Source organism: Rhinoraja longicauda, chromosome 5 (genome assembly GCF_053455715.1).
Source record: "Rhinoraja longicauda isolate Sanriku21f chromosome 5, sRhiLon1.1, whole genome shotgun sequence".
Classification (NCBI taxonomy): Eukaryota; Metazoa; Chordata; class Chondrichthyes; order Rajiformes; family Arhynchobatidae; genus Rhinoraja; species Rhinoraja longicauda.
In genome coordinates, this window is record NC_135957.1 from 67,721,603 (window position 1) to 67,749,468 (window position 27,866).

The following is a 27,866-nucleotide window of genomic DNA, read 5'->3' on the forward strand; positions in this document are numbered from 1 at the left end:
GATTCCATTGCACACTTGGCTTGAGCCTTTTGGACAGGCTTTGGGGAGTTAGAAGGTGAGTCACTCACCATGGCATCCTAGCTCCTGATCTAGGCTTGCAGCCATTGTGTATATATGGCTAACCCAGTTCAATTTCTGGTCAATCGTAGCACCCAGGATAATGATGGTGGAGGATTAAGTGATGGTAATGCCATTGAATGTCAGAGAGTGATAGCTGGATTTTCTCTTAAGGGATATCTTCATTGTCTGCCAATGTTAATTTCCACCTGTCAGCCCTGAGCTGGATATTGTGTAAGCTTTACTGTATTCAGTTGTAGGTTGCTTCATTATCTGAGGACTTAAAATTTATAAATTTGAACTTCATGGAATTTATTAATTTACTGACTAGGTTTGCAAAATAGCTGAGGACCAGATGGATGTTAACAGCAAGGAATCACTCTTTCTTCTCCATTAAACGTTTCCTTGGCATGGAATGGTAAACATGAAGCTCTCTCTACACTGTCCTGTTAAAGATAGAGAGTTTTTTTTATATCGACAGAAGCTGGAAATCTACAATAACAAAAAGTAGTGGAAAAACGAAGCAGTCCAGGCAGAAACTTTTCCACGGGTGCTGTCAGACATGGTGAGTTTTTCCAGCATTTTATGTTATTATATAATATACTTATGTAATAGATTGAAAGATGCAAAGATAATTTATGTTCATGTTCATAAGTGATAGGAGCAGAATTAGCCCATTCGGCCCATCAAATTATAGATAGATTGATAGATGATTAGGAGATGTGGCCAACTGCTTAGAGGGCTCTAATCTTATAGTTTCAAATAATACCAACGGGCAAGATTTGTAGGTCAAACAAATGCTTTTAAATGTCTACCATGAATGTCGATGGACCATGTCCTCGAATGGGACAAAAAAAAAGAGCAGAGAGCAAGTAGGATAAAATTAATTTGAAATGAATCGGTGTACAATTAATGGACCATCTATTCGCTGACTAGTTAATCTGAAAACATTGCTATTCTTAACGATGTGCATTTGGTGGAAGACTGAGAGTTTTTGAATTTGACAAAATGGAAACTAATGTTGGCAGATCTGTGGACCAGTTTAAAATGAAATCATGTTTGGACCACTATTTATTTATTTTTTAAACTTTACATTAAACACTTAAATCTGAATTGAACATCCGTGAATCATTTTTATTGTACGCCCATGCATCGGTAGTGGTATTAGATCTGCAGACCCAAATTAATTCACCATTAGAGTGTTACTTTAAATCCCACCAGAGCAGCACAAGTATTTGAAATCTTTTCTTTTAAGTACTGATTGTACATAGAACGCTGAAACTCTTGGATTACGTAAAAGCTCAACTGTCCCGCTGAGACTGAAAAGTAATAATCTGTTCATATCTGGTCGCCGATATACATGCATCTATTTTCTCCTTTTTTCTGCTTATGTGAATGAAAAATTGTTCTTTTTTAACAAACTAACCCGAGTCTATCCAGTTATCTGGCCATTCTTACAGATATATGTGAATCTACATAACCGATCACACTAAATATTCCTTTCTAAACGTAATATCATCCTACAGGGTTAAACCCACGTCCCTTATCTCTTGGAATCAATTCTCCTGTCAATTTCCAGAATTAAAATAATCTTACTTTAAAACATGAGCTAGCATTTATTTTAACCGAAGAAAATATTCTAGCAGTTTGAAAAGATGCTCAGTGATGCCCAAGCAAACTTGCTGTAAAGCGTTGCGGCTATACACAATTAATGTTCAATGGTAATGGGGAATAAATAATGCACCAGAATCTGCCAGTGCTAACAATGTCCCTGGCGTAAATTACTTACTATTAATTTAACTTGCCCTCAAAAAGGCGAATCTTAATCCAACAAAGACGATACCAAAATCAGAAGGTATGCATTGTCCGATTCGTTTGTTCTTTTGAGCAGTGCAGTATTATGACACTTAACTATGCGGAATTTAAGTTATTTTTGATTGCAAACAATTCCTCTCACAATTATAATGTATGTTAATCAACACCATCAGCTCGACCGTAATACAATAGTTGATTTCAGACGATGATCGGAATAAATTATCCATATCCAAAGCTCATATTAGGAACCGGGATGTCACTGAAATACCACTAGTTGTAATATAAATTAAAAACGTGTAAAAGTACTTCCAAAGAACCAGTTCCGTGATGTAATGGAAGCGGAATTAATGTGCTAAATTTGCAGAAGTTCCTAACTTTTATTGATTACTTTGGTAAGAGGCGACGGAGGAGGGGTGTGGTGGGGAGGGAGATGTTTGTGATTTTGGCAGCAACGCATAAGATTTGACCAAGTTTCTGACTTTTAATGCCATCTTCGTTATTTCAATTCATGCAAAGTAAACTCGATTTCATGACGTTTGTTTTGTTCTTGCTGCCTCTATGTCTCAGGGCGAATATCAGCCACAAAGCCACAAGACACCCAACATCTCACTCTCATTCACCTAAAAGCTGCACACTACCTTTCATTCAAATTGACATTTAAAAAGATGCGATCCCAATATAACTAAAGTAAGGTTTCTAAAGTAAGTATCTGAAACATTTAGAGCTCCTCGCAGTTTGTTCTTCTCCGGGCGACTTTATTGGCAAAAATGGGTGTGATATGTTGTAAGAACATGGTGATTCTATCACATTTGCAACATCAATCTGCAGATTCTAGTGGAAGGAAAAGTTTATTGTTTAAGTTAACATGCAGGATATTTAAGTTCTTGTTCGGGGTAAATGAGAAGGAACTAAATTGAACTGAACTGAACCTGCCTTTATCACTGCGCCACAAAATGTCCCAACGAGCCACGGAAATGGTCAGGTAATCTTTTTGATGATGTTGGATGAGCGATTAGTATTAGCCTGGACACGAGGAAGACATTCTGAGGCTGCCCTTCGAATGGTAGCACACAATCTTCTGCCTTCCGAAAAGAACTACAAGTTACAGTTGTAAAGCCTCAACTTAATGTAACTTTGATATTGTATAAGGCTACCTAGGTCAGACTAAAATATGTTTATCGTTATTTAATTAATATTTAAGTGATTTATATTCTTATTCTGTGATTCTGTCACATTGTTGAAACTTAACGATCAATGTTCCCGACCAGGAAAAGTATCACAGCGGCGTTCATATGAAGACGGCCATTTAATTTTCTTTTTAGTGCGGAGTGTGGAGGTAGTTCGGTGGACTGAGGTAACCTTATGTATGTATGTTTTACGATTATATTAAAGCAACAGTAATTTAATTGGCTACGGGTGTGAATCAAAGAGGTCGATTTATTACTACCAAGTAGCCAGCAAAAACAAACGTTGTGCTACTAAAGAAAAAGCATTTAAACCTATTCGGGATTTTTGGTTTTGTGAACATAATTCAATCGCAGGCCAAGTCATATCCTGCGGTTTCTACCTCAGACATCTGGAGCAGCTTCTTTATTGCAATAGTTTTTGAAGTTAATGCTTGTTTGAAATGCAGTGTAGTATACACACACAGTCCATGCACACGTCCATTCGTACAGAGTTCATGCACACACAGTTCATACACAGAGTCCACAGTCTACACCCACAGTGCAAGCACACACAGTCCATACGCACACAGTTCATACACACACTGTTCATTCTCACACACTCCACATACATACAGTCCACACACACACAGTTCATGCACATAGTTCATTGACACGCAGTTCATACACACAGTCCACGCACACACAGTTCGTATACACATAGTTCATTCACACACAGTACATACGTACATAGTTCATACACAGAGTCCACGTCCACAGTCCACACACACACAGTCCGCACACACACAGTCCGCACACACAGTCCATAAACACACACACAGTCCGCACACACGGTCCATAAACACACACACAGTCCGCACACACACAGTCCGCACACACGGTCCATAAACACACACACAGTCCGCACACACACAGTCCGCACGCACAGTCCATAAACACACACACAGTCCGCACACACAGTCCGCACATACACATATAAAATTATTAAGGGACTGGACACGCCAGAGGCAGGAAACATGTTCCCAATGTCGGGGGAGTCCAGAACCGCTATTCACAGTTTATGAATAAGGGAAAGGCCATTTAGAACGGAGACGAGGAAAAACTTTTTCACACAGAGAGTTGTAAATCTGAGGAATTCTCTGCCTCAGAAGGCAGTGGAGGCCAATTCTCTGGATGCTTTCAAGAGAGAGTTAGATGGAGCTCTTAATGATAGCGGAGTCAGGGGGTATGGGAAGAAGGCAGGGGTACTGTGATCAGCCATGATCACATTGAATGGCGGTGCTGGCTTGAAGGGCCGAATGGCCTATTCCTGCACTTGTTGTCTATTGTCACAGGCCATACACACAGTCTGCACACACACAGTCCACACGCACAGTCCTCACACAGACAGTTCATACACACAGTCCACACACACAGTCCACACACACAGTCAACACACACACAGTACACACTCACAGTTCATACACACAGTTCACACACACAGTCCACACACACAATTCATACACAGAGTCCGCACACACACAGTCCGCACACGCACAATCCACACACACAGTTCAGACACACAGTTCGTACACACACATTTCATACATACACACACAGATCACACACTCACAGTTAATAACCACATAGTTCATACATACACAATGTGTAGGAAGGAACTGCAGTCGCTGGTTTAAACTGCAGATAGATGCTCCCTGCCCCGCTAAGTTACTCCAGCTTGTTGTGTCTGTCATACATACACAGTAGGTGCAACAGTTTATCTTCCACACTGCACTTAAGGTTTACTCACATCATGAATGGGGATTGTGGCGGATTCTCATCCAGCCCTTGGTTTTCCTTCTAATTCGTGCACCATTAACTCAGCGATAAAGTTAATAGCGTAAGAGAAAATATGATGTTCCTATTTAAGCTCCAGGATTTGGTAACGCGGATTGCAAATTGAAATTTAGTAATCCAATATGCAGAACCGAATGTTCTTATAAAATGGGCATGTTCCTCTATAACTTACACATTGAAGAAAAATTATTAAATAAAATCCAACTTTTTAGAAGTTAATTGCATAGTTACATTCAACACGATTGACCATTGGAGTTTCATGTCTGTTGTTCACATTAATATTTTATTTGTTTCTATTCTGTATTTAAACAAGATTTATATATTATTGGAAAGAGAAAAAATTCCAATGTATGTCCGACGTTATAGTGTAACGTGCACCATATATTTCTTTCGCCTGCGACGGGTTGTCTTTTTTTCTAAAATATGATCAAAATATATATTTACAGAAGATCTGTTTTGCATATATAATAATTGGTTTCTCCGAATTCCAAATTCTGATTTTCTGCCGAAATACCGTCTAGCGTTAAACAAAAATCCCCCACAGTCGTAACAATAGTAACAGTTATTTGCTTTAACTTCGGGTTCATATGTGCGGTCGGCTTTCTTGTGAATAATTTTACAGTTATACCATCAACAAATGGCATGAAATGATAAATAACTATCTGAGGTTATAAAATGACACAACATTCTTTTTCCGCGCTAATTGAATCCCCGCACATACACAAAAGCTACATCACCAAAACTATTCACACAATAATTGATGCACGTCTGGAGTCATTCATTTTACACAAAGAAGTGTATATTTCAGTTTATCAGTTTCCAAGGGGCGGGGGAAGGGCAGAAATAACAGATGGAACATAACATTTGACCAGCACTGTGCATATGGCATAACTGATATGTCTGATTGTTGTGGAGAATTGAGTCCCTTCCGTTTAGGTACGCAATGTGCGCGCCAAATTTAAAACGGCTCCGATGCAGCAGATTGTAAAGCTTGCGGCGGGTTGTCCTCATTTCTTTCCATGATATGCTGTTGGTTCATACATAGGTATGGGATTTATTAATATATAAATGTAAAACTTAAGATCGAAATGTGTTTTCTCGATCTACAGCGGTCTTTGGCACGGCCCACCCTCTTCAACGGCACCCTGCCTCCCGCCCTCGCCTGATGCTCCATTCATTCTCGTCAAATGCACAGAGTTTGCTGTATTGATTTATCGCCTTGTGTCAAGACCTTTACTCTCCGAGGACCATTGTTTAAATAAGTTCACATGTCAATACCAAAAATACAATATCACTCTTCAAATCTACACTTATCTGTTTCAGTTCTACACAACTCTGTTCGAAAGAAAACCACACTCCACATCTCCAGGTCTAACATGTCCGGCTACTTGTCCTCCAGTTACATATGTGGAAGGCCAATGCCAGCTTTATGACTTCTCACAAACATCACTCAATTGCTACCGTCTCTATTCCTCTTCTTAGCAAACTGCATCCAGACTGATCACAACTCTGGTGCCATAAGTGACTCCAATATGAACTTGACCATTAATTGTGCCAGCGCAACTTGGCCAACACTCCCGCCTCTGCTCAACTGCAACTGAAAACTCCCCCAACCCTTTGGTCAACTTTGGCCACGATTGCTCTGATATACATACTACAAAGAACAGTACAACACTGGATTAGGCCCTTCGGCCCACAATGATGCCGAACATGATGCCAAGACCATCTCTTATCTACCTGCGCTTCATAAGTATTATTATTCAATTCCTTGCATATCCATGTGCCTATCCAAAAGTCTCTTAAATGTCACTATTGTATCTACCTGTCGGGTCTCTCCCGCTGCACCATCAGTACCTTCATCTAAAGCTTGGCGCCCCATGTCCTAACTTTCAATGAGTCCCACGCCTCCACACATAGATCTGAATTAGACTCCTAACTTCCAACTCTGATTTGCTAATCATTCCACGCTCTCACCCTTCTCTTTCTCTCATGACCCAGTCGTAAAACCTTCCTAGATATTCTTACTCTATCAAATCTTGACTCTTTCCCATTTCTTCCTTATATTCTAAAATTATGGTAATTCCCTCAACAGCAGGACCTGAATTCAGCTTTCTTGTTTACGTGTCTCCACCCTCCAAGTCTATTTTCTCATTTCACACTCTCCTTCAAACTTACGTCCTTGGGTTAACTTTTGCTAATCTTGTCTAATATTATGCGCTTTAGTGTTTTATTTCGTTTGACAACACTCCTGTGAAGTTCCTTTGGATATTATACTGCATTATAAAGGCCATGTAGATTTTAAAAAAATCATTGCTGTTGAATCAAATGAAGGAATAATTAAGATTTCCCCCCAAAAAATTGCAAACAAGCTCACATCCAATATCACTACTGTTTATGTCTACGATTCTTGAGTTACTTCAGTTGAGTGTTAAAAGTATGCTAAACGCCAAATTCGTGGTTTTCTTTTACACTTAATAAAGTAAAATACGTTTCGTGGCAATTTGACCATTGAACTGTACTTCTGCACTCAAAGAGCACCACCGGCCAATATTCAACAAAACAATGAAATGATCGCGTGCCGTAGGTCTCAATGTACTGTATAATAATCTGCGATACATCACCAGTTGGTATATTTGAGTTTCATAAACCATTGACACGAAGGAAAAACCCTAAACATTGAAACTTACAAAATCTAGAAGGTAAGCTTACTAAAACATTTGCACTTAGTTGGTGAGTACTTTAAAACAATTATTTTCAAAAATTATGAATTTGCTTCCAAAAAAAAAAAGGGAGGTTTACTGAATCTGCAATAGGCTTATACTTACATATAGCGATCTGAGTTACCTTTTTAAACGTTTATCTTTTCTATAATTACTTTATATTTAAATATCGTCAAGGTTGAGTACACGCAACTTTGAGTATGACACCTAGTTTGCTCCCATGGTGAGATGACTGTGGCAAACTGGACAAATGTTGTGAGATGCATTGAGAAGTAAAACCGTCGCAAGGAATATATAAAGTGTGGACAATAAGGTTGTTTCATTGTCACGTTATGATGCATGTAGATACATTGTAACTGAAATGCTCAGTGACTGCAAAATGTAAGGGTTTGGTCTGAAATTATAAACTGTTGGTTTGTAACTGCAGCAGTTAGAATTCGCCCAGGTAAAAGTAACATATTACACACCAAGCAATAAAGTACATATTGTGGGCTAACAATGAGATGGTAAAGAACAGACTGCGTACAAGGTCAAAGTCATTCTATTTTATTGTTGGTTGCTTCTCGTCCAAGTGGAGAAGTTCGCAAATATCTTCAGCAGAGCTGATGAAATGTCGAAGGGGAAGAAACTGACCTTTTTTCCATGCCTGGTAGTCACACTTGGACGTCACACAAAAGAGGCAAATAGTAGTCGTGTGCCTTTGTCGATTTATACAAAGGGAAAGGGGCCAGGGTGACAGCTTTGGTTAGTATGCATGAGCAAAGGCGAATGTGGTGACAGACCTCCACACCAAAAAGTTGTTTTTTAAAAAGATATTATTCCGTCGAGTTCAATGTTAGATTGCCTGCTGCTCGGGGAAAGAAAAGGAGATACTGCTTCTGAAGCTTGCTCGGGTTCAATTTAATTACCATCAGAAAACACGATACGAAGGTCGCCCCACTAAAACCAGTTCAGCCTTAAAGCAAAGTTTAAAAAAATTATTTCGATTTAAGCTTTGATCAGATGAAAAAATATAAAGCACAGAATAATTAGTGTGTATATCTCCAGTGAAATGTATGAAATATTAAAATCTGGCAAATGGTTGATTCGGTAGAATTGTATAAACAATATGGTTTGGGGTTGTAATAACCCGTTAAAATAAATGCCAACTTTTAAGCTAGTGAATATCTTGAGCTTAAGGGGCAATTCTCAATCATCAAAATATCAAAACATTCAAATATAAAGGATGTAAAATGCATCTCCCTCGTGCGGTAGTTACGGAAACAGTATGGACTGTTCAGTAACCGCGCCATCATTGGTGGGAATCTGTTCAATTACATTGTCCATATAGAGTAACAAGAAAGGACACCTTTTCTATTGCCTGTAATATAATATAACACAGACTAATCGAAGAAGGCCATAGCCTTCTTAAACGCGGATAATACCACTCATTGTTACCCTAATCACAAGTATTAATGAATTACTGGTATCATATCTAACAGTAGAAAAATATACAATCAGAAGTGGAAATCTGTGAAATATCTCAAAAGATTTGTTGTAAAACACTGATAAATGTGCTGTAAAATAATCCAAGTTTGTCGGAAAAAAGAAGAAAAAGATGAACAGACCGACTACAAGTCATTAGCAATAATATATTTCTCAATCACTTTCATGTAAGAAAATCAATTAAAGTATTCAAAGTTAAATATATGCAATAATCCCGTGCCTTGTTCTTGTCGAAATGTTCCCTTTAATACCAACGTCTGTTTATGTTTTAAAGCTAATAAATAGGGCGGAGTATTTTTCTTTAACTGACAAACCCTACCAAGCTGCTTTTAATAATTACAAACTATCAAGACCATTTTATACAAAAAAATGTGAAGCTTGGATAATCTGTTACGTTTCTCGTTATTTTTTATTAAAACAGGGCGTTTCTCCTAAAATCGTTACGTCTAAAAATATTCCAAGTTATCGAATAGTATAATAAAGATTTAATATTACCTTTGTTTTATCTTGCCTGAAATCTCTACTTACTTTAAGCAGGTATGCCACATATTGGACAAATATATCACTCCTTCCCTGAAGTCTTCGAGAATTGTAATAAAGGCTTACAAGATTAGGCATCATAAATCCAACGTTACCGGAGAGAAAACGGGAAAAGCACGAAAAACTCCCCAATACAATTAAGAACTTAGAACAACCTCGGCTGTGATGAGGAGAAGATACAATATTTATTCCGCGTCTCCTGGGATGGAGCGCTTCTGTCTATTGTCTTCCCAGTTCAATGCTGATGCTTAATTTTCAAAACTTATATATTACCAAGGGACCTACGCCATCAGTTAAGAAAAAAAACCCCGACAAGTACAAAATGTGATACAGGGAGCTGCTTTTGTGCAGAAGAAACGTTATTTCGCCCGGAATAGACGGATTCTTTAGGGTGTTGGCACAAAATATAATTTGGGGAAAAGTCGAGTGTATTTTTTTACTTGTTCTCATTAGAACCTCTTTTTGGATCGAAAATGTCAACAACGTTCCCGGGTCTCGTCCATGATCCCGAGGTAATTTTACTACGGCGCTGATTGCTATTATATTTCTAAAGCTGCTGTGGTCAATTAAAAGTTACTTTTAATGGCTTTAAGAACGAAAATTATTCGTTATGACATCTGTCGCGCGAATGGCATTCATCTGATTGCAACAGTTGCCACAATGGAAAAAAAATGTTATCGCTATAAAGATTGAAAGTTAAGTAGCCGGATTTAGATAAACCGCCGTGTTATTGTTTGAAGGGATTTGTGTATTTTCAGTGGGTGATGAGTAGAATTAAGACGGTTGCCGTTGTATTTTCTCGAAGGCTTTAGTGTTTGAGCGATGGAGTGGATTGATTGTACTTTTGTACCTGCGAGGTATAAGAAATGACAAACCAGATATGTTTTCTATTCTTTTCTCTCTTTTTTCAGATACGTCATGATGGATCAAACAGTTATCGCCTGATGCAGCTGGGATGTCTGGAATCAGTGGCAAATTCTACAGTCGCCTATTCATCCACCTCTCCTTTAACCTACTCGGCGAATGGAACCGATTTTACCTCACCTTATTTCTCCACAAACCACCAGTACACCCCTCTTCACCATCAGTCCTTCCATTATGAGTTCCAGCACAGCCACCCGACAGTGAACCCAGATGCCTATTCTTTGAATAGCCTCCACCATAGCCAACAATATTACCACCATGGAGAACCGACAGACTTTATCAATCTTCACAATGCTCGATCTCTCAAGTCCTCTTGTCTGGATGAGCAGAGGCGAGAGCTGGGCTGTTTGGAAGCCTACCGCAGACATGACCTCTCTCTCATGAGCCATGGCTCTCAATATGGCATCCACCCGGACCAGAGACTTCTACCAGGCCAAAATCTAGGGCTACCGCCTCCAGGTTCTGATGACATTCAGGTAAAACTATTATTAATAATTACATCGAAAATTCAAAACTCGGCATTACACGTGGAATCACTTTACATAAATTTAAAGCTTCAATTTTCAAATCTGAACAATTTAAAACAGATTTTTTCTTTCCCACTCCAATGAGATAGAGAACTCGAGTTTAGCTGGTAATCTATGTCAGGTCGCAGTAGTGTAGAGAATATTGCCAAAATAATGCGGCATTCAAACCGGAATAACATCCACCAGCAAGACGGAACATGGTACAATTTGCAAAGGGTTGTATCATTGTTTTTCGATACATTCGCTACAAAGTTATCTGGAACCTTTAAAAAAAATGTTGTGATCTTTCTAATACGGCAGAGGAGCATGGCTTTCTCTGACATTAACGGCGACTCTGTTATTTGCCGCCAATCGACTTAAAATTGTGAGTAGCGCCAACAAAGCATAAATAAATAAGAATCGAAATGTGACGAATATTATTACGTAATGCTTATTACCTTGTAATTTTTAATATCAATTGTATCACCGCTCCTTAAAAGCACACTATTCACTGGGGCATTTCTACGCCCATAAGTTGCATAATATAGTATTTTATTTTATATTTCACCTACAAAACAGCCATCTAGCTTTTTCACATAAATTCGCGATTGATTTATCCTAGTCGAAGGAACTTTTTGAATGCATGGGTACAACAATGAAATAATTTTAAGGCTGAAAAAATAGATTTTATTGTTTTACGAGGTCGAAGAAGAAAGTATAAAATTAATTAACTGTCGGTGTTTTTGAAGATCAATATAAGGCGTAGGGACGTGTTTTTAGAAAAATATATATATTTCCTAAAAACAATAAATCGTTATTTTAAAAATCTTTGCAATTTTTAACGTTAATTAATTGATTATGTTAAGTTAACCGCGCATAGAAATAATCAATCATGATGTTCCTTTTTTTAAATTTATGCTGCTAATTGGCAAAATGTAGACATCATACTCACGTTCAGCTCAGCTTTTTTTTTCTCTGTGTCCTGTTTGTAAGATTGCTGCTCCCAATAGCTTTCAAGTGAACATTGGAGTTTGACAAACGCCTGTCTCATGGTTCACCCGCTGCACTATGGCGTGCGATTTCTTCTAAAGGACACTCCATTTATAAAAAAAAGTATACTTATCTCTTTGATCGAGACTGAAATTAAGACGATTAGAATACGAAAAACGTGACTTTCTCTCTTTGTTTGCCAAAGCTAGGGGCAATAAATTAAATGACAGAGAATATCAGACCGAGAACAGAGTTGCAGCCTTATCCGACAGAACTTTCCAAATTCAGTTTCGGAAAAATCTTAATTTAATGCAATGCATTCTGCTTAACTAAAACCCCTTTATGTTGCTACTGAGCACGTCTGGTGCTGATTTTTATACTTGTACATTTTTGGACCTTTTTCTTCACACAAAGCGTGATATTTTCTTTAAACGGATTAGGGAATTTGCAAGCGAGAAACAATAAGAAAATGCAATGCGCGGGAGCACCGTAGTTTATCCAATTTTCGATTTTATGCCACCCTTCTATTTACTTATGCAAAATTATCTGACCAGACTGGTTATCAACAAGCCCCCCGCCCCATTACCTTTTTTTAATTAAGGTATGTGTTTAAAACAAATGGGAAGAATGGGTACTTTAAACGTGGTCTATTACTCGGCTAAGTTTTCGTTGCTGTAAAATCAAGGTAAACAACTAATAATGTCCCTATATTTAAGTAACAAAAGCACATATGTATCCATTTTTTTGGTGTAATTTTCGCTTCCCAGTCAATTTCCTCCAGACTCAAATAGACTGGAGTCTGCTTAAACAACTGAACAGATGCAAACGGTCTTCACGCAGTAGATACATCTTTGAGCTCCCTAAAAAGATTTGCTATGCCAAACAAAAGAAACTGTCACACCTTTTCCCCGTCACGGGTTTAATTTATGCTTGATCTAGGAGTTTTTATATTGATTTTATAATCACTTTAACCCCAGAACATAAGAGAAAGGGCTGCGAGTTTCTAAAGGTTTACAAGAGCACGTCAACAGGGCGAAAAGAGGAGAGAAACGGAGCAAGGCAAATTCGAGCGGTCTTTAGTATGCGACACCTCTCTCTGAATTCTTTTCAAACTTCTCCATGGATTAGACAGGCCAGAGAGCTTTATTTTTGTATCGAGCAAATGGAAATCCGTGCGGAAAGACAATAAATGTTTACCATTAATATATAAATAGTAACGGGGAAAGTAATTTCAGTGTCAAACAGGACAGTGCAAACGGTGCATGGGTTTATAAAGGTGGTCGTGATTCCTGACGTCCTTAAACTGATTTTTGAGAAGGGTTTTCACCAAAATTCAAATGTTTCCAATGCCTTAATGATTCGACTGCGTGAGCTTTGGTCGAAAGCCAACTTGTAAAGAAATAGCTACGAAAAAGTAAATCAAATATAGTTGCCAGCATCTTGTTTCATAAATGCACGTTTAATCATGAATTTGTCGCATAATATGAGACATATCATTGAATGCATTACTTTAATTTGTACGGCCTCTCCAAGCAAACATGTACAAGATCGTCATTATATAGCATAATGGAATTGTGAATGGGAAAAATATAGATTACGGTTAACATTGTCGTCGTTCTTTTCGGGCGAAATGAGTGTAGGTGTGTAAAAAATAAATTGCCCGCGTTCCGGATACAAAAATGATTTTGCATTTTATTGTATTTCAGTTTTTTGTACCTTATAACCGTGTTTTGATTTATAGAACTCCGTGGAAGCACAGTGTGGATTAGTTTTAAATGGTCAAGGCGGAGTAATAAGGAGGGGTGAGTCTTTTTTTGAGTACCTTACACAAAAACGAGGTCATAAAATCTGTTTACAAAAGTGCATCGACCTTCGGAGGAGGGAAGACAATCGTGACTTATAGCAATTGTTTCAAGCATTGAGCACTGTTAGTTTCCGGATTGCGTAACCTGATAGAAAGAGAACGGCAAACAATTCTACACATCCTCGAAAATAGATTCTTTACAAATTATAGCGTGTTCACAGATTGGGCCAACCGAGGAAATTAAATATGGAGCAATAATGTTGCAAGGCTAAAACTATGATCAGGCGTCATTTGAACCGCAACTGGAAAATAGTATTCAATTGAGAAACGACTTCGCTTCTGTCTGTGCACGCATATGCTCCGCTCTCAAATTAACTCGGTTGATGTTGACTACTGTGTAACAGTTGGGAATAAGCATTTGCCACCAAAGCAGTCCTTCGGCGAAATTCTAAAATAGTAAAAAGAAAACAAAAAACACAACACAAGAAAAAATACAAACATGCATGTCAACGGTTAGTAGCGATACCGGCACTAGATATTAATTATTGGATTTTGAGAATTAACGTGAATCCGCTGATTTATGGTCATTTAAAGCATCGGTAAATACTATCAAGTCTTGCCGTCCTAAAACTAACTCGCTTCAGAATAAAACTGTGATGCTACACACAAGTCAGAATGATCTTTCCTATCGCAGCGCAGCTCATAAAGGAGAACCAGTCCCCTCGTTGTCAACCATTCAGCAGTTCAAAGTTCTACATTTCCGACGTTTCGGTAGTATAGGTGCTGGTGGTTGGGAGGTGACGATGGAGTGGGTGGAGTTTAGCTAAAATAAGCTAAACCGCCTTAATAAGTATACCACACATTGAGTTAAAGAAGAATAGCTGGTCATTCGAGAATTGCGATTTATCTAGTTTGTTCCAAAATTGCTGAAATAACCTTTGCAAACATCATGGATTTATAAAGTTGTCTGCAGTACTCAGGGAGGTAAAGAATCCTGCCTTGGCATCAATAGAATAATGCCCCTCCCCCCTCCCATCCTCTAAAATTCTATTTTAATTCGGAATTGAACATTTCATGATATTAAAAAAAATGTATTTCTAGTATTGAGAGTTTATAAAATGGCAGAGATATCATCTGATAGATTTTGTAACGGTATCATTGTTTCTTATTTTCAAAATCTCCTTTGGGCTGTGCGTATGTTCAAATAACTTGAACCAAAACAGTTTCTCATTTACTTGTCGGTTTAATTTCTTAAATATTTTAAATATTTACAACGATTCCTGGTTACTATTATTAATAATATCACTCATGTCTTTGTTTTGGCTTTAAAGCACTTTGATACAAATCTGTTGACCATTACGTTTGTTACCTGTTCTTTGTGTGTTCAATGGGCGCAGCCTCAATGTGTAGTCTTTCCCTAATGCAGCTGCAATACATACATATACATAACATAACATAACAACACTTTATTGTCACTCGGCTTTTTACACCGAACGAAATTTCAGCAGTCACACAAAACACAGCAAAAAAGAAAAGAACACAGGACACCCGACCCCAACACAAACATCCATCACAGTGACTCCAAACACCCCCTCACTGTGATGGAGGCAACAAAACTTCCCCTCTCTTCCCCCCGCACCCACGGACAGGCGTTGCTAAGATAAAAATATTGCATGCCATCCGCCTTCTCTTGATTGTTACGATTGATAGATTGTAAGGGTCGTTAGGAAACATCCAGTTAAGTTGGGAGGAAGTAATGTCAGTTGATCTACAATGGTGCTGAAGACAGCTCCCTTCATTTTAATTCTCTTGAACGGTGCATTTTAAAACTCAAATACATTCAACGGCAAGAATGTGCCTTTTGATCATTGTCACGTTTTGATTGAACACTCTGGGCTGTTATATTTATCGCATATCGAAAAAATCTTATCACTCGTTAGTACTCCAAGTCTGATTTTTGGTTCGTATTTTCAACAATAAAATGTGAATTCAAATCGCTGAACAGCCCTTTGTTGACTGGTGAGCGAGTTGGATTTGAGCCTATTTTATTTGGAGCTTTGGACATTATATTAAGAATGCATATCGGATATCGCGGGGTTCTATAGTTACAATATGTTCTTGAGGTCTGTTAGAATGGTGTCTAAAAAGTCCTGAGTCAACATACTAAAAACGGAAAATACTGGAAGCGCAAACGATCAGGCGGTATCTGTGGAAAGGGAAACAGAGTTAACTTTTCAGGTGGAAATCCACTGTTGAACAATCTTGGACCTCAAACGTTACCACGTGTTTCTCTTTCGGCAGGTGTTGAGTGTTCTCAACATCTGCTTTTTTTATTGCAAATTTCCAATATCTGCAGGATTCTTTTTGGATTTTCATTGACAATTAGTCAACGTTAAACTTGCTTCAACCTTGGAAAGAAAGTAGACATGCCTCGTCGGGCTACCAACACAAACACATCATATTTGCCTAAAGGATGACTGGACAGGGAAGGAGTAGGGATATGAATGATCTTTCACACCAATGTCAAGAAACGTTGACTTCTCTGGAGCTATCCTTTGGAGATTGGGAAGTTCTCATATACTTGGTGCTCCATAGGCATAGTCGGTGTTTAAGCAGCAGAAGGCATATTTAGTTGAATTTGTTTGATAAAAGTCACTCAGTTATCTTGTTGAAATGGTTGTCTCCCATGCTTCCCCTTTGCATTATGATGGCAGGTGTAGCTGAGATGTTGAAAGTCCACTGTGTAGTTAAGAATAGGAGACCACGTGAATACAAGTGACATTGTATGTGATCTTGAAAGATTCCGTATTCAGGAGAAATGTAGTTATTTTGCTTTCATCGATGCTTGAAAGAGATTTGACCTGATATCCTGTGCTTCTCCCATAGAAAACATTGAACTTGATCAAAATGTGTAAAAAATGTTTCTCTGGAAAATTAAATTCTTTTCATTCGAGTGGGAGTGGGAGACTTGCTCTATTTCTTTCTAAAGTTGGATGTAGGACGAATGATAACTTTCACCTTTCTAAATTATTTTCGATCAGAGTTGCCATATTTTGGTTGAGACCTCAAACAGGTCACCAGCTGTTCTTTTTGGTGGGATGCTACAGTTTCCATGGTAGTAGTTCAACAAAGGATAAGGATTAGTGATAGAGAGAAACAGCATAGAAACAGCCAAACATGCCCATGCCAACCATAATGCCCATCTAAGCAAGTCCAATTTAACTGCGTTTGGCCCATATCCCTCTGAACCTTTCCTATCCATGTACTTGTCCAAATGTCTTTTAAATGTTTGTTTCATGGTCATTCAACTCATGGTACTAAATGGATTATTTGCACTGTATCAATTGTTTATTTCTAGGTTATTATTGCTTGAAAATCGACTGTATTATACACTACATTACAATTGTGACTACGTCTCAAAGATACATCAATAGCTGTAGATCCCAAGGCCAGGATAGATGTTGTATGGATTCAATTTATCTTTTCCATCAATGATACATTGGACGACATTAAGAGGCATTGCTGTTGTTGTGTTTGTCTATAGGTATTTAGGAAAGAATGGTTATGCTTTCTGAGAAGTATTTCTGGAAAAAAAGGGTAAAGGATGTTACCCAAAATTATTGACTTAATGAATGAAATACCCAGCAGAGTTTGTGGGGTCATCACTGGTTAATTGGTGCCGCTGTGTGGCACATGCGGGAACTTTGGAGGTATTGATTGAAAAATACAAGACATTTGCTCCCATTGTTGAATTACATGTTAAGGAGACTTGCACAGGATACCAACCATACCTTGGGCACTCCATTTAATGCAGAGAACCAGTGAAGGTTAGTCTAATGTTTGTCATCTCTTATAAATTACAGCAATGTCCCAAAACTATTTAACAGTTGTATATAAGAGTCATGCCTAGATAATTCTCCTTCAAGTTTCAAAGTTGCTGGGTGTGCAAAAATCCCATATTTGCTGTTCTGGAACAAAACAGGATGTGGATTTATGGCAAAGAGGCGAACTAATCACAGAGCAATATGGCCTGGTCTAAACTGGAGTAATCGTATGTGTGTTTTCATCCAATGCATATCTGAATTTAAAGTATCTCAGTTTACATTATAAAGGGATTGTGGCAAATGTTGAAAGAAACACCATAATTCATTGGTTTTTATTCACAAAATGCTGGAGTAATTCAGCAGGTCAGGCAGCATCTCGGGAGAGAAGGAATGGGTGATGTTTCGGGTCGAGACCCTTCTTCGGACTGAAGGGTCCGAAGAAAGGTCTCGACCCGAAACGTCACCCATTCCTTCTCTCCCGAGATGCTGCCTGACCTGCTGAGTTACTCCAGCATTTTGTGAATAAAAACCTTCGATTTGTACCAGCATCTGCCATTATCTTCTTATACCATAATTCATTGACTATCTGTGGAGTATCTGTGGAGAAATGAAAAAGGTTTCTGCTTAATAGTTCGATGAAAGGCCATTGACTGAAACATTAACTCATTTTTTCTCCCAACAAATGCTACCTGACCTGCAAAGTATTTTCAGCATTTTACATTTATATTTCAGTTTTACAGTATCCATCGTATTTTAATTTTGTTTTAGTTTAAATTAAATGTTTTTTTCTCTGCAGGGTGTGAATGTGTCATCCTTATAAAATTATTAACAACCAATGAGGAATCCAGAAAGTGGGTTTCTCAGTCATTTAAAAATGTTTTGATAAAATGGTTTCTTTGTGTGGCCATCTACTATCCAGTTGACAATAAAATAATGAACTGTGTCTCATATTTTTATTGAATCTAAAAGAATAGAAAAAATATATTAGTCAAATTACTATCTGAGATGAAGTGAAATTGTTTCCTCAAGATACCATTTTGATTTTATATATTCACTTTTGGACACCTTCTCCATTTATTAGATATGGGGCTAACATATTTTGTCTAAAAAAATATCCTTTCCTGCATTTATACCTTAGGTTAGTTTTAACTAAAGGCAGGTCAAATTGATATTATTCAGTACAGTAATATTTGAGTTGCTTTTTTTCCTGCAGTGTCATTTTGAACATAAACTTTTGCACAAATCTATATCTTAAAACTGTAGACCTGGTATTATTGTGGAAAGACGGATGTTGAAATCCCTCTGCTATCACTTTCAGTTAATGGTGTGCAGTGTTTAGCCCGAAGCTCCACTCTTCCAACCATCAGAACCAATAATCTTTACATTGCATAGTGCCCCAGTATCGATAGCTTCTCTTGCCTGGGGCATCTGCTTTGATATGTTAATATTTTTGAGTACCAAATTCAGTGGAGATCATATTAATGTTGTTCATACGGACTAGTGCTTCGCTTAGATGAATATTCAGATCTCCTGCTTTCAAAAGAAACCCATCTCCTATTTACTGAAGTTGCATCTATTCTGATCACCCTTGGTATTAACAATTCATCTCAACTTTTCAAGACCCAAACTGATCAGGCTTAAGTTTGGATCTTTAATTAAGAAAGGTGCGATTGTTTTAAATTTTAGAAATTTCAGATATTGAACGGGACAGCATAATGAACCTATTGCTGTAGTGAATCCTTAAGGGGTGTTAGGTGGTCTGTGCACCAATCTTTCTTCGCTGTAAGAGAAACAGAGTGACATTTGCCCCATGTCTCTTCTTTTTTGAAATCTTGATGGCAAACTCCTAAAAAAAAGCTCTTGATTCGCCTTGTGATCATTCACGCTTGCAGCCCCAGGCAAATTCAGAAGCTTAAACACTACTATAGCCCCTGGGCCATGCAAAAAGGACCAGACTGCCGGCAAAAGCACTTTTCGATTGCTCTTGGCAACGTAAAATACAAACTACTTTGAATCAAAACATTTTTGGAATTAATATGGGTTGAACCTTGCTTGCTGCTTGCTCTACGCTTTAAGGAAGGCTGCTTTGTAAAATCATTCAAGCAATGGATTTTATGCCTAGTCATGGAATAATGCCAGATCAAATCTCTTTTCAAAATCATTCTGTTTATAATCCAGCAACACTTGTTAAACACAAAACATTTTATTTTTCCTTGCTCATTTTTTTTCTGCCTCCTTTCAAGGAGAGCTTCACATATGGTTGGGCTTAAAATGCACAACTTCCCATTTAACAACAAATGCTTGACAAATCTTCTCAAACACCAATTTGCAAAATATAATTTCTCCTTAGGAAAAGGGAAAATGTGTTTTTAGAAGACAGTTTGATTGCTTACATTCATAAACCAATCCAATTTAATAAGTCAGAATTACTATTATCTCCAGTTTTCACATGGTGTTGGTCGCCTCGCTATTTTTGAGTACCAAATTCACATTGTATTAATGTCCGGCACATCAAGGAGTTATCCTGTATGCTCAACAGTGTGAGCATTTAATATGTAGAACAAATGTGACTATAATTTAATAATTTAATTTCAGAATTCTTAAGTATATAAGTCCATTTGCACAGATTTAAGTGATGAAAATAAAATCGTATTCCCATGGAATACATCATCATAGAAAACATTCCATTTAAAAAAGACAAAGTGCTGGAGGAACACAACTGGTCAGGCAGCATCCGTAGAGGGAAATGAACAACCAATGTTTTGGGTTGGAACTCTTCATCTGTGCATTTCCCTTCATTGATCTGATGGGTCTGTTCAGTTCCTCCAACATTTTGAACATTTGCTCAGGATTTCAGAATCCGCCATCTCTTGTATCTCCATTGTATCCTGGTAAATGAGTGAGGATGAAACTGGAATCATTTCTGCATGTTTGAACTTGTATATCTCACCTCCACTGGGTAGATCGGAGTCTCTACAAGACTGTATGCATTTAAGTATCCAGGTCCAAAATACTTGATTAACGCCAATTATTGTTAGAGAATTCTGTTTGCTTTGTTCATTTATCATAACTTTGAACAAAGTTTTTAAATGCATGCATAGGATTTAATTCAGCCACAGTTATGATTTTAAGAAGCAAAATAAATTTACATTCTAATCCAAAATCAAACATAATACCACTGATTTGAATCTTTGTAACAAATTAAATGGATTCCAAATTCACAAGTGCAGCAAGCATATGTTGGAAAATGTAAGGGGTAATATTTTATGATCAACTAGAATGACTCTATAGAGCCATATTTATTTTGAAATAATATCGAGGTCCATTAAATGGTGTCACTTGTTAACTCAAGTGATTGATATTTGCATATGTCAAATTTGACTTAAGTTACGTAGATGCGCCTAAACACTTACATTCAGGAATGTAGAATATCAAGTGACCATTACAGACATCTAATTTCTCAAGAAATTAATTACACACAATAGAAAAATATATGGAAGGAAGAATTTTCTCGGAACCACAGATAATTCATTAACACTTTCAGAAAGCTTGTTTTCCCAATATTGTTAATATAGTGTCTAGATAAATTAATTCCCAAACTGGTTGGATCATCTAAGTTTAATGAGTATAAGAATTTAAATTGCAGTCTGGATTTATTTAATACAAAATTTAAAAAATGTTTCATTTTTCCATACTTTAAAGTTGAAGATGAAAAGAATAAATTAAACATATAAAATAAAGTATTTGCTGCCATATTAATTTTGAATTTTATTTTTTTGTAAATTTACGTGGGAATGGTTTTCCTAACGAATAAATTATATCATGTACAAATGATAAATTCCCTCCCCAGTTAACTGGTTGTATCACCAACATATGAATATTAATCTCTTGTCATGCTTACTGATATAGTCAAGTGTCTACTATGCTCCCTGCGTGAGTGTTGGGTATTTATAGATGTTACAAATTAACTTATAAATCTATGAATATTTAACTTACATCACAGTATACAGATACAGGATAAAGGGAATAAAGGGAATAATGTATACAGCGAGATATAATCCAGTAAAGTCGAACTAAAGATAGTCTGATGGTCTCCTTGAGGTTATGCTATACTCAGTTCCACATTTAATTTTATATTTTGTATTACTATAACTTATTTTAATTATGGGGATAGCTGCAAATGCTTAACTAATGGAATTGTTTGCAGTTTATTTTCATTCAAACACACTGATTTGGAGAACAAATGGCAAAGAATGCAAACTTAACATAATTTATCATATCTTGGCAGGTAGGACTAATGTAGGTGGGCTACCTTGGTTGGCACGGGCAAGCTGGGCGGAAGGGTCTGTTTCCATGCTGTATGTCTCTCCGACTCTAAGACTTTATGTATAACAAATGGAGTTTCAGTACTCGGGGAGATACATATCTACCACATACTGATTTCATGTCTCAGTTCCAAAGAGAAGCAGCATTAAATTGCTCCAAAATACCATGTCTTTTGGGTGGAATGTTGTCATTTGTTAACACACTGTACTTTTTTTAATCTAAGCTAGGGGTTCATTACCAGCCAAATTCAAGAGTTATTAAAGCCTCTGCCATCATATTCATAGGTCTGGTCTAATATTAATTTTGGCATTTTCAGTGCAGTTATTAGTTGCTGTCAAACTGCAGCAGCAATTTGACAGTCACATTTGGAGAGGTCAGTAGATGATAAGTCTATGAAATAGAAAAAGCAAATTAGTGTGGTGGAACACATTCTTTTGTAAGTGAGACAAAGGCAAGCTGCTGCAGCAAACTAGAGACAGAATTTCTTGGCATCTACCCAATGTTTTGTGCTCTAGCTCCTGAATATTGTTTTAAGTGGGGAGATGTCTGATTTTCTATTGTTATTACATATCATAGGATGTGTGCAATAGATCACCAAAAATATGGAAAACATTTTCTCAGGGGAGGGAAATGTAGCATTAGGTTTCCATTTCCTATAAAATCCGTATTAATTATATTATCATGGAGAATGTTGCATAAACTTAAGAGGTTCTATTTTAACACTCCTCAGAATGTACAGAGGGTTCAATTAAGCAAAGGGGAGACTGTTAAAAACATTAAAAGAAGGTTGAATTGCTCTTATGTTTCACTACTTTCCTTTTTCAGGGGAGCTCTTTCTGAGTGTTTAATTGGAAGGCTGTTTTCAAAATTAACATTTGCCACATGATATCTCAGAATTGAACCACCTGGGAATAAAAAGGTATCGGGAGCAGTTAGCTCCACAAACACTTAAGATGGGTCAAGGCAAAGAGGCGTTTATCCCTTATTACCTCAAGGAACCCTTTGGCCACCTCTCTGCCAACTGTAGCCTTTTTCCTCCCCTGTGTTGTAATCACTGACTTTCCCCTTCACGGTCTTCCCCTGATGTCTTTCTTGCCATGTTGTGAACATTTTTTCCCATATCTCCAAAACACGAACGATTGACCTTTCCTACAAGGACTGGTGCCTCCATCTTTTTGCCTTTTGCACAGCCTGTGGCCAAGGTATCAATTTGGCCAAGTAGCAATAATAAAGTGTTGATAAAGTCTTCAGCAGAACTTATATCATATCATATCATATATATACAGCCGGAAACAGGCCTTTTCGGCCCTCCAAGTCCGTGCCGCCCAGCGATCCCCGTACATTAACACTATCCTACACCCACTAGGGACAATTTTTTTAATTTTTTTTTTACATTTACCCAGCCAATTAACCTACATACCTGTACGTCTTTGGAGTGTGGGAGGAAACCGAAGGTCTCGGAGAAAACCCACGCAGGTCACGGGGAGAACGTACAAACTCCTTACAGTGCAGCACCCGTAGTCAGGATCGAACCTGAGTCTCCGGCGCTGCATTCGCTGTAAAGCAGCAACTCTACCGCTGCGCTACCGTGCCGCCCAACTTGAACAATGCTGAGTTCTTAGCCTTTTTAGCCAATATATATATATATTTTTTTCAGCCTCCTCATAAATATAAGTATAAAAATATATTTTTGCAGAGGGGCATCCCAAGCCAATTGAATAGATTTCCGACTTGCTGGTTGTAGAATAATATTACTAGCAGAGTATCTGACTTTCTGTCCATCGATCATATGAGCAAAAACATAAATGGGGAAGAAACATTTCTTTATTACATCCTAAATAGATTCTGCAGTCACCATATTTTCTTCAATAATTGTTGGAAACTTGATCATAAATTAAAACTATAAATCAACATTTATATTTTGTAAATCATTATTATAACTTATAATAACATTTATAAATAAGTTATAGTTTAGATAACACATATTTGCTTGGTGAATAATTTGCAGTCAAGGATAAGTTGTCATAGATGTGCTTTTATTAAAGAAGATATCTTTTGAGAGAAATATTGCTATTTATTTTTATTTTGGGGATGGAAGTGTCACAGACAGAGCCTACATTCATTTTCCATTGCCAGTTGCTCTTGAGACGATAACAGTGAACTACCTCTTTAAATTGGTACAGTTTGTAACGGTCAAAGTAGTTAAGGTTTTTAGTTTTAGATTTTAGTTTAGAGATACAGCATGAAAACAGGCACTTCAGACACCGAGTCTATGCCGACCATGGATCTCCCGTTTGCACGAGTTCTATGCGTTCCAACTATCGCATCCACTCCCTTCACACTATGGGGCAATTTACAGAGGGGCAATAAACCTACAAACCCACACGTCTTTGGGATGTGGGAGGAAACCAGAGCACCTGGAGGAAACCCATGCGGTCACAGGGTAAACGTGCAAAGTCAACACAGACAGCACCTGAGCTGTGGATCGAACCGGAGTCTCTGAAGCTGATAGGCAGCGGCACTACGAGCTGAGCCATTGTGCTGCCTTCATACAGCGTACTTCGAGAGTTGATTGGGAGCTGGAGAATCATCTAGACTCAACCTTGATCAGGGAATGGTAATACATTTGCAAACTAGGATGGGGATGACATTTTGTGACTAAAAGGATAACAACACATTGAACTAGATGATAGAGGTGACAAATTTAAAGGGTGCTGTCGAGGTAGTCTAGGCAAGCAACTGCTATGCATTTTGTCGATAAAGCACTTCAAAGTCATTGGGATCTGTGGTAAAAGGAAGTGAATTGACACACAGCTGGGTGGCAGTGTGAACTGTGAAGAGGATGTTAGGAGGTTGCAGGGTGACCTGGACAGGTTGAGTGAGTGGGTAGATGCGTGGCAGATGCAGTATAATACAGATAAATGTGAGGTTATCCACTTTGGCGGCAAAAACAAGGAGGCAGATTATTATCTCAATGGTGTTATGTTAGGTAAGGGGGAGGTGCAGCGAGACCTGGGTGTCCTTGTACACCAGTCACTGAAAGTTGGCGTGCAGGTACAGCAGGCAGTGAAGAAAGCTAACGGCATGTTGGCCTTCATAACAAGAGGATTTCATTATAGGAGTAAAGAGGTTCTTCTGCAGTTGTATAGGGCCCTGGTAAGACCACATCTGGAGTATTGTGTACAGTTTTGGTCTCCTAATTTGAGGAAGGACATCCTTGTAATTGAGGCAGTGCAGCGTAGGTTCACGAGATTGATCCCTGGGATGGCGGGATTGTCATATGAGGAAAGATTGAAAAGACTTGGCTTGTATTCACTGGAGTTTAGAAGGATTAGAGGGGATTTTATGGAAACATATAAAATTATAAAAGGACTGGAGAAGCTAGAATCAGGAAAAATGTTGCCAATGTTGGGGGAGTTCAGAACCAGGGGCCACAGTCTTAGAATAAAGGGGAGGCCATTCAAAACTGAGATGAGAAGGAACTTTTTCACCCAGAGAGTTGTGAATTTGTGGAATTCTCTGCCACAGAGGGCAATGGAAGCCAAATCACTGGATGGATTTAAGAGGGAGTTAGATAGAGCTCTAAGGGCTAGTGGATTCAAGGGATATGGGGAGAAGGCAGGCACGGGTTATTGATTGGGGACGATCAGCCATGATCACAATGAATGGCGGTGCTGGCTCGAAGGGCCCGAATGGCCTCCTCCTGCACCTATTTTCTATGTTTCTATATGTCTAGGACTAGTGTATTTAGGTGGTTGGGGTAGTTAGTGGTTGATGGAGACCAATGGGCCAAAGAGCCTGTTTCGATGCTGTATTTTTACATGGCTCCATAACCCCTTCATCTTTAATACGCCAATGACTGCCCACATAAGATGGGTTGGGTATTTTAGGCGAGGAAGCCCTTCTAAAAGTAACCTACACATTTTAATTGGACCTCTCCACTGAACTGCGTAATTACAGGTTCAGATATCTAAGGTGATGGTCACTGAGATGCATGGCATTCTGCAGGATGACTTTTAGTCAAACTTGTGTTTGGACTACTTCCTGTAGAGGACACATTGATTCACAATATCCTCACAAAGAAATCTTTCCAAACGACCAATGCGAATCTCTGTTGTGTTCATATGTATGGTTCAACGTTGCATTAGAGAAGATTGGCACAGTGGTGCAGCGGTAGTGTTGCTGCCTTACAGTGCCAGAGACCCGGGTTCGATCCTGACAGTGGGTGCTGTTTGTACGAAGTTTGTATGTTCTCCCCGTGATCATGTGGGATTTCTCTGGGTGCTCAGGTTTCCTCCCACACTACAAAGACGTCCATGCTTGTAGGTTAATTGGCTTTGGTGAAAATTGTAAATTGTCCCCGGTATGTAGGATAGTGCAAGTGTATGGGATCGTCACTGGCTGGCGCAGACTCGGTGGGCCTCCCTGCACTTTTGTTTTTACCCTGTTTAAGTGAAGTAATCTACATGTCTTGTTAATCACCTGTGCTGATGCCTTCAGGACTCAGGGAACTGCTGTCACCTGTTCCTCATTGATATCAAAGTTGGTGACATGTACCCAAAGATCCTCCCTCCGCTCCTCACTACTTTCAAGGATCCTAGCATTCACTGTCTATATCCCAGTGTTTCTAGAACTCCCAAAATGCATCAACTCACATTTTGTGTGACTGAATTCCATCTGGCATCTTTCGGTGCATTGTGAAAGATTACCATAAATATCTGTCATTGCCTCAATTCACTGATCATGCAACCTAATTTGGCAGATCAATTCAGCCAGTGCTGAATTTATGCCCTCACAGTTGCCCTTACTTGAGCTTAAAATACTAGACTTGGATCCACAGTTCTCTCGTTCAGACTCTTTGGTAAATTCAATCATATTGCAGAGTTATAGAACTGTACAGCATGGTAACATCCCGTCGGCTCCTCTTGTCTATGCCATCCAAATTGGCATTCTGGGCTAGTTCCATTTGCCTGTATCTAGCTCTTAGCCCGCTAAACCCTTCCAATCATATGATCACTGCTAACCAGAGGTATCTTCATCATATCATTAATTAATTAATGAGTGTGCTGGAGTGCCTCTCAGAGCCGAATGATCAACTCCTGCTCTTAAATCTGATACATTCACGAGAGAATGTTTATTAATTCACAATCCAAACACATATTAACACAATTATATAATGGAAATGCAACAAGATTTCATGCACTGATGTTGACAATAATTTCTAGCTTTATATCCTAATAAAATGATCACAGGCATTAATGTTTCCCAAAAATAAGTGGTACTTCTAAACACATTCAAAATAAATGTTAATGGTTTCATTATAATTTTTAGAAATTGATGTATTAGCCTGGAAGAGGCCGGGATTGCTGATATATGATTGCTGGTTGCTCAATAAACTTGGTGCACATTATTAACATTGGTAAATTATGATGTTAGGTTAATAAATCATAGTTCCAATTATGTCAAACATAATATAGCAGGCTTTCAAGGCAATGTTCAAGATAGTTCTAATTAAAAGATTCACAAAACAAGTAATTTGTTACAAAATTATTCTGATCATGCAGATGAAGCACAAGCCTCATTCTCCAAGAGCACAAGCCAGCGATTAAAAAGAAAATGTGAACGTCAACATGCTGGCAAGCCAAGGATATATTGCCAACCCAAACTTCCATTGGAAAAATGTTTCGAACTTAGCACAGTTCTGCACAGGAACAGGCCCTTCAGCCCACAATGACCACGCCGAACCATGTTGTGTTGATGAGCTTCCTTCTTCAACCAGTGCAGTTGCAGTCCAGTACTTTCAGCATGTGGACCAGGCTTTCCACTTTGGACTTTTTTCCCCTTGTAAATGGCAC

At 38.2% G+C, this 27,866-nt stretch overlaps 1 protein-coding gene across 1 annotated transcript in view; it reads left to right on the forward strand.

The window, feature by feature from the left end:
• Positions 1–10,110: 10,110 nt before the first annotated feature.
• Positions 10,111–27,866, forward strand: part of tfap2d (transcription factor AP-2 delta (activating enhancer binding protein 2 delta)) — a 63,555-nt gene continuing 45,799 nt past the window's right edge. The window contains exons 1-3 of the mRNA XM_078400068.1: positions 10,111–10,149; positions 10,549–11,037; positions 13,799–13,859. Coding sequence (XP_078256194.1) covers positions 10,111–10,149; positions 10,549–11,037; positions 13,799–13,859 — 589 coding nt within the window. The remainder of the gene's footprint in view (positions 10,150–10,548; positions 11,038–13,798; positions 13,860–27,866) is intronic.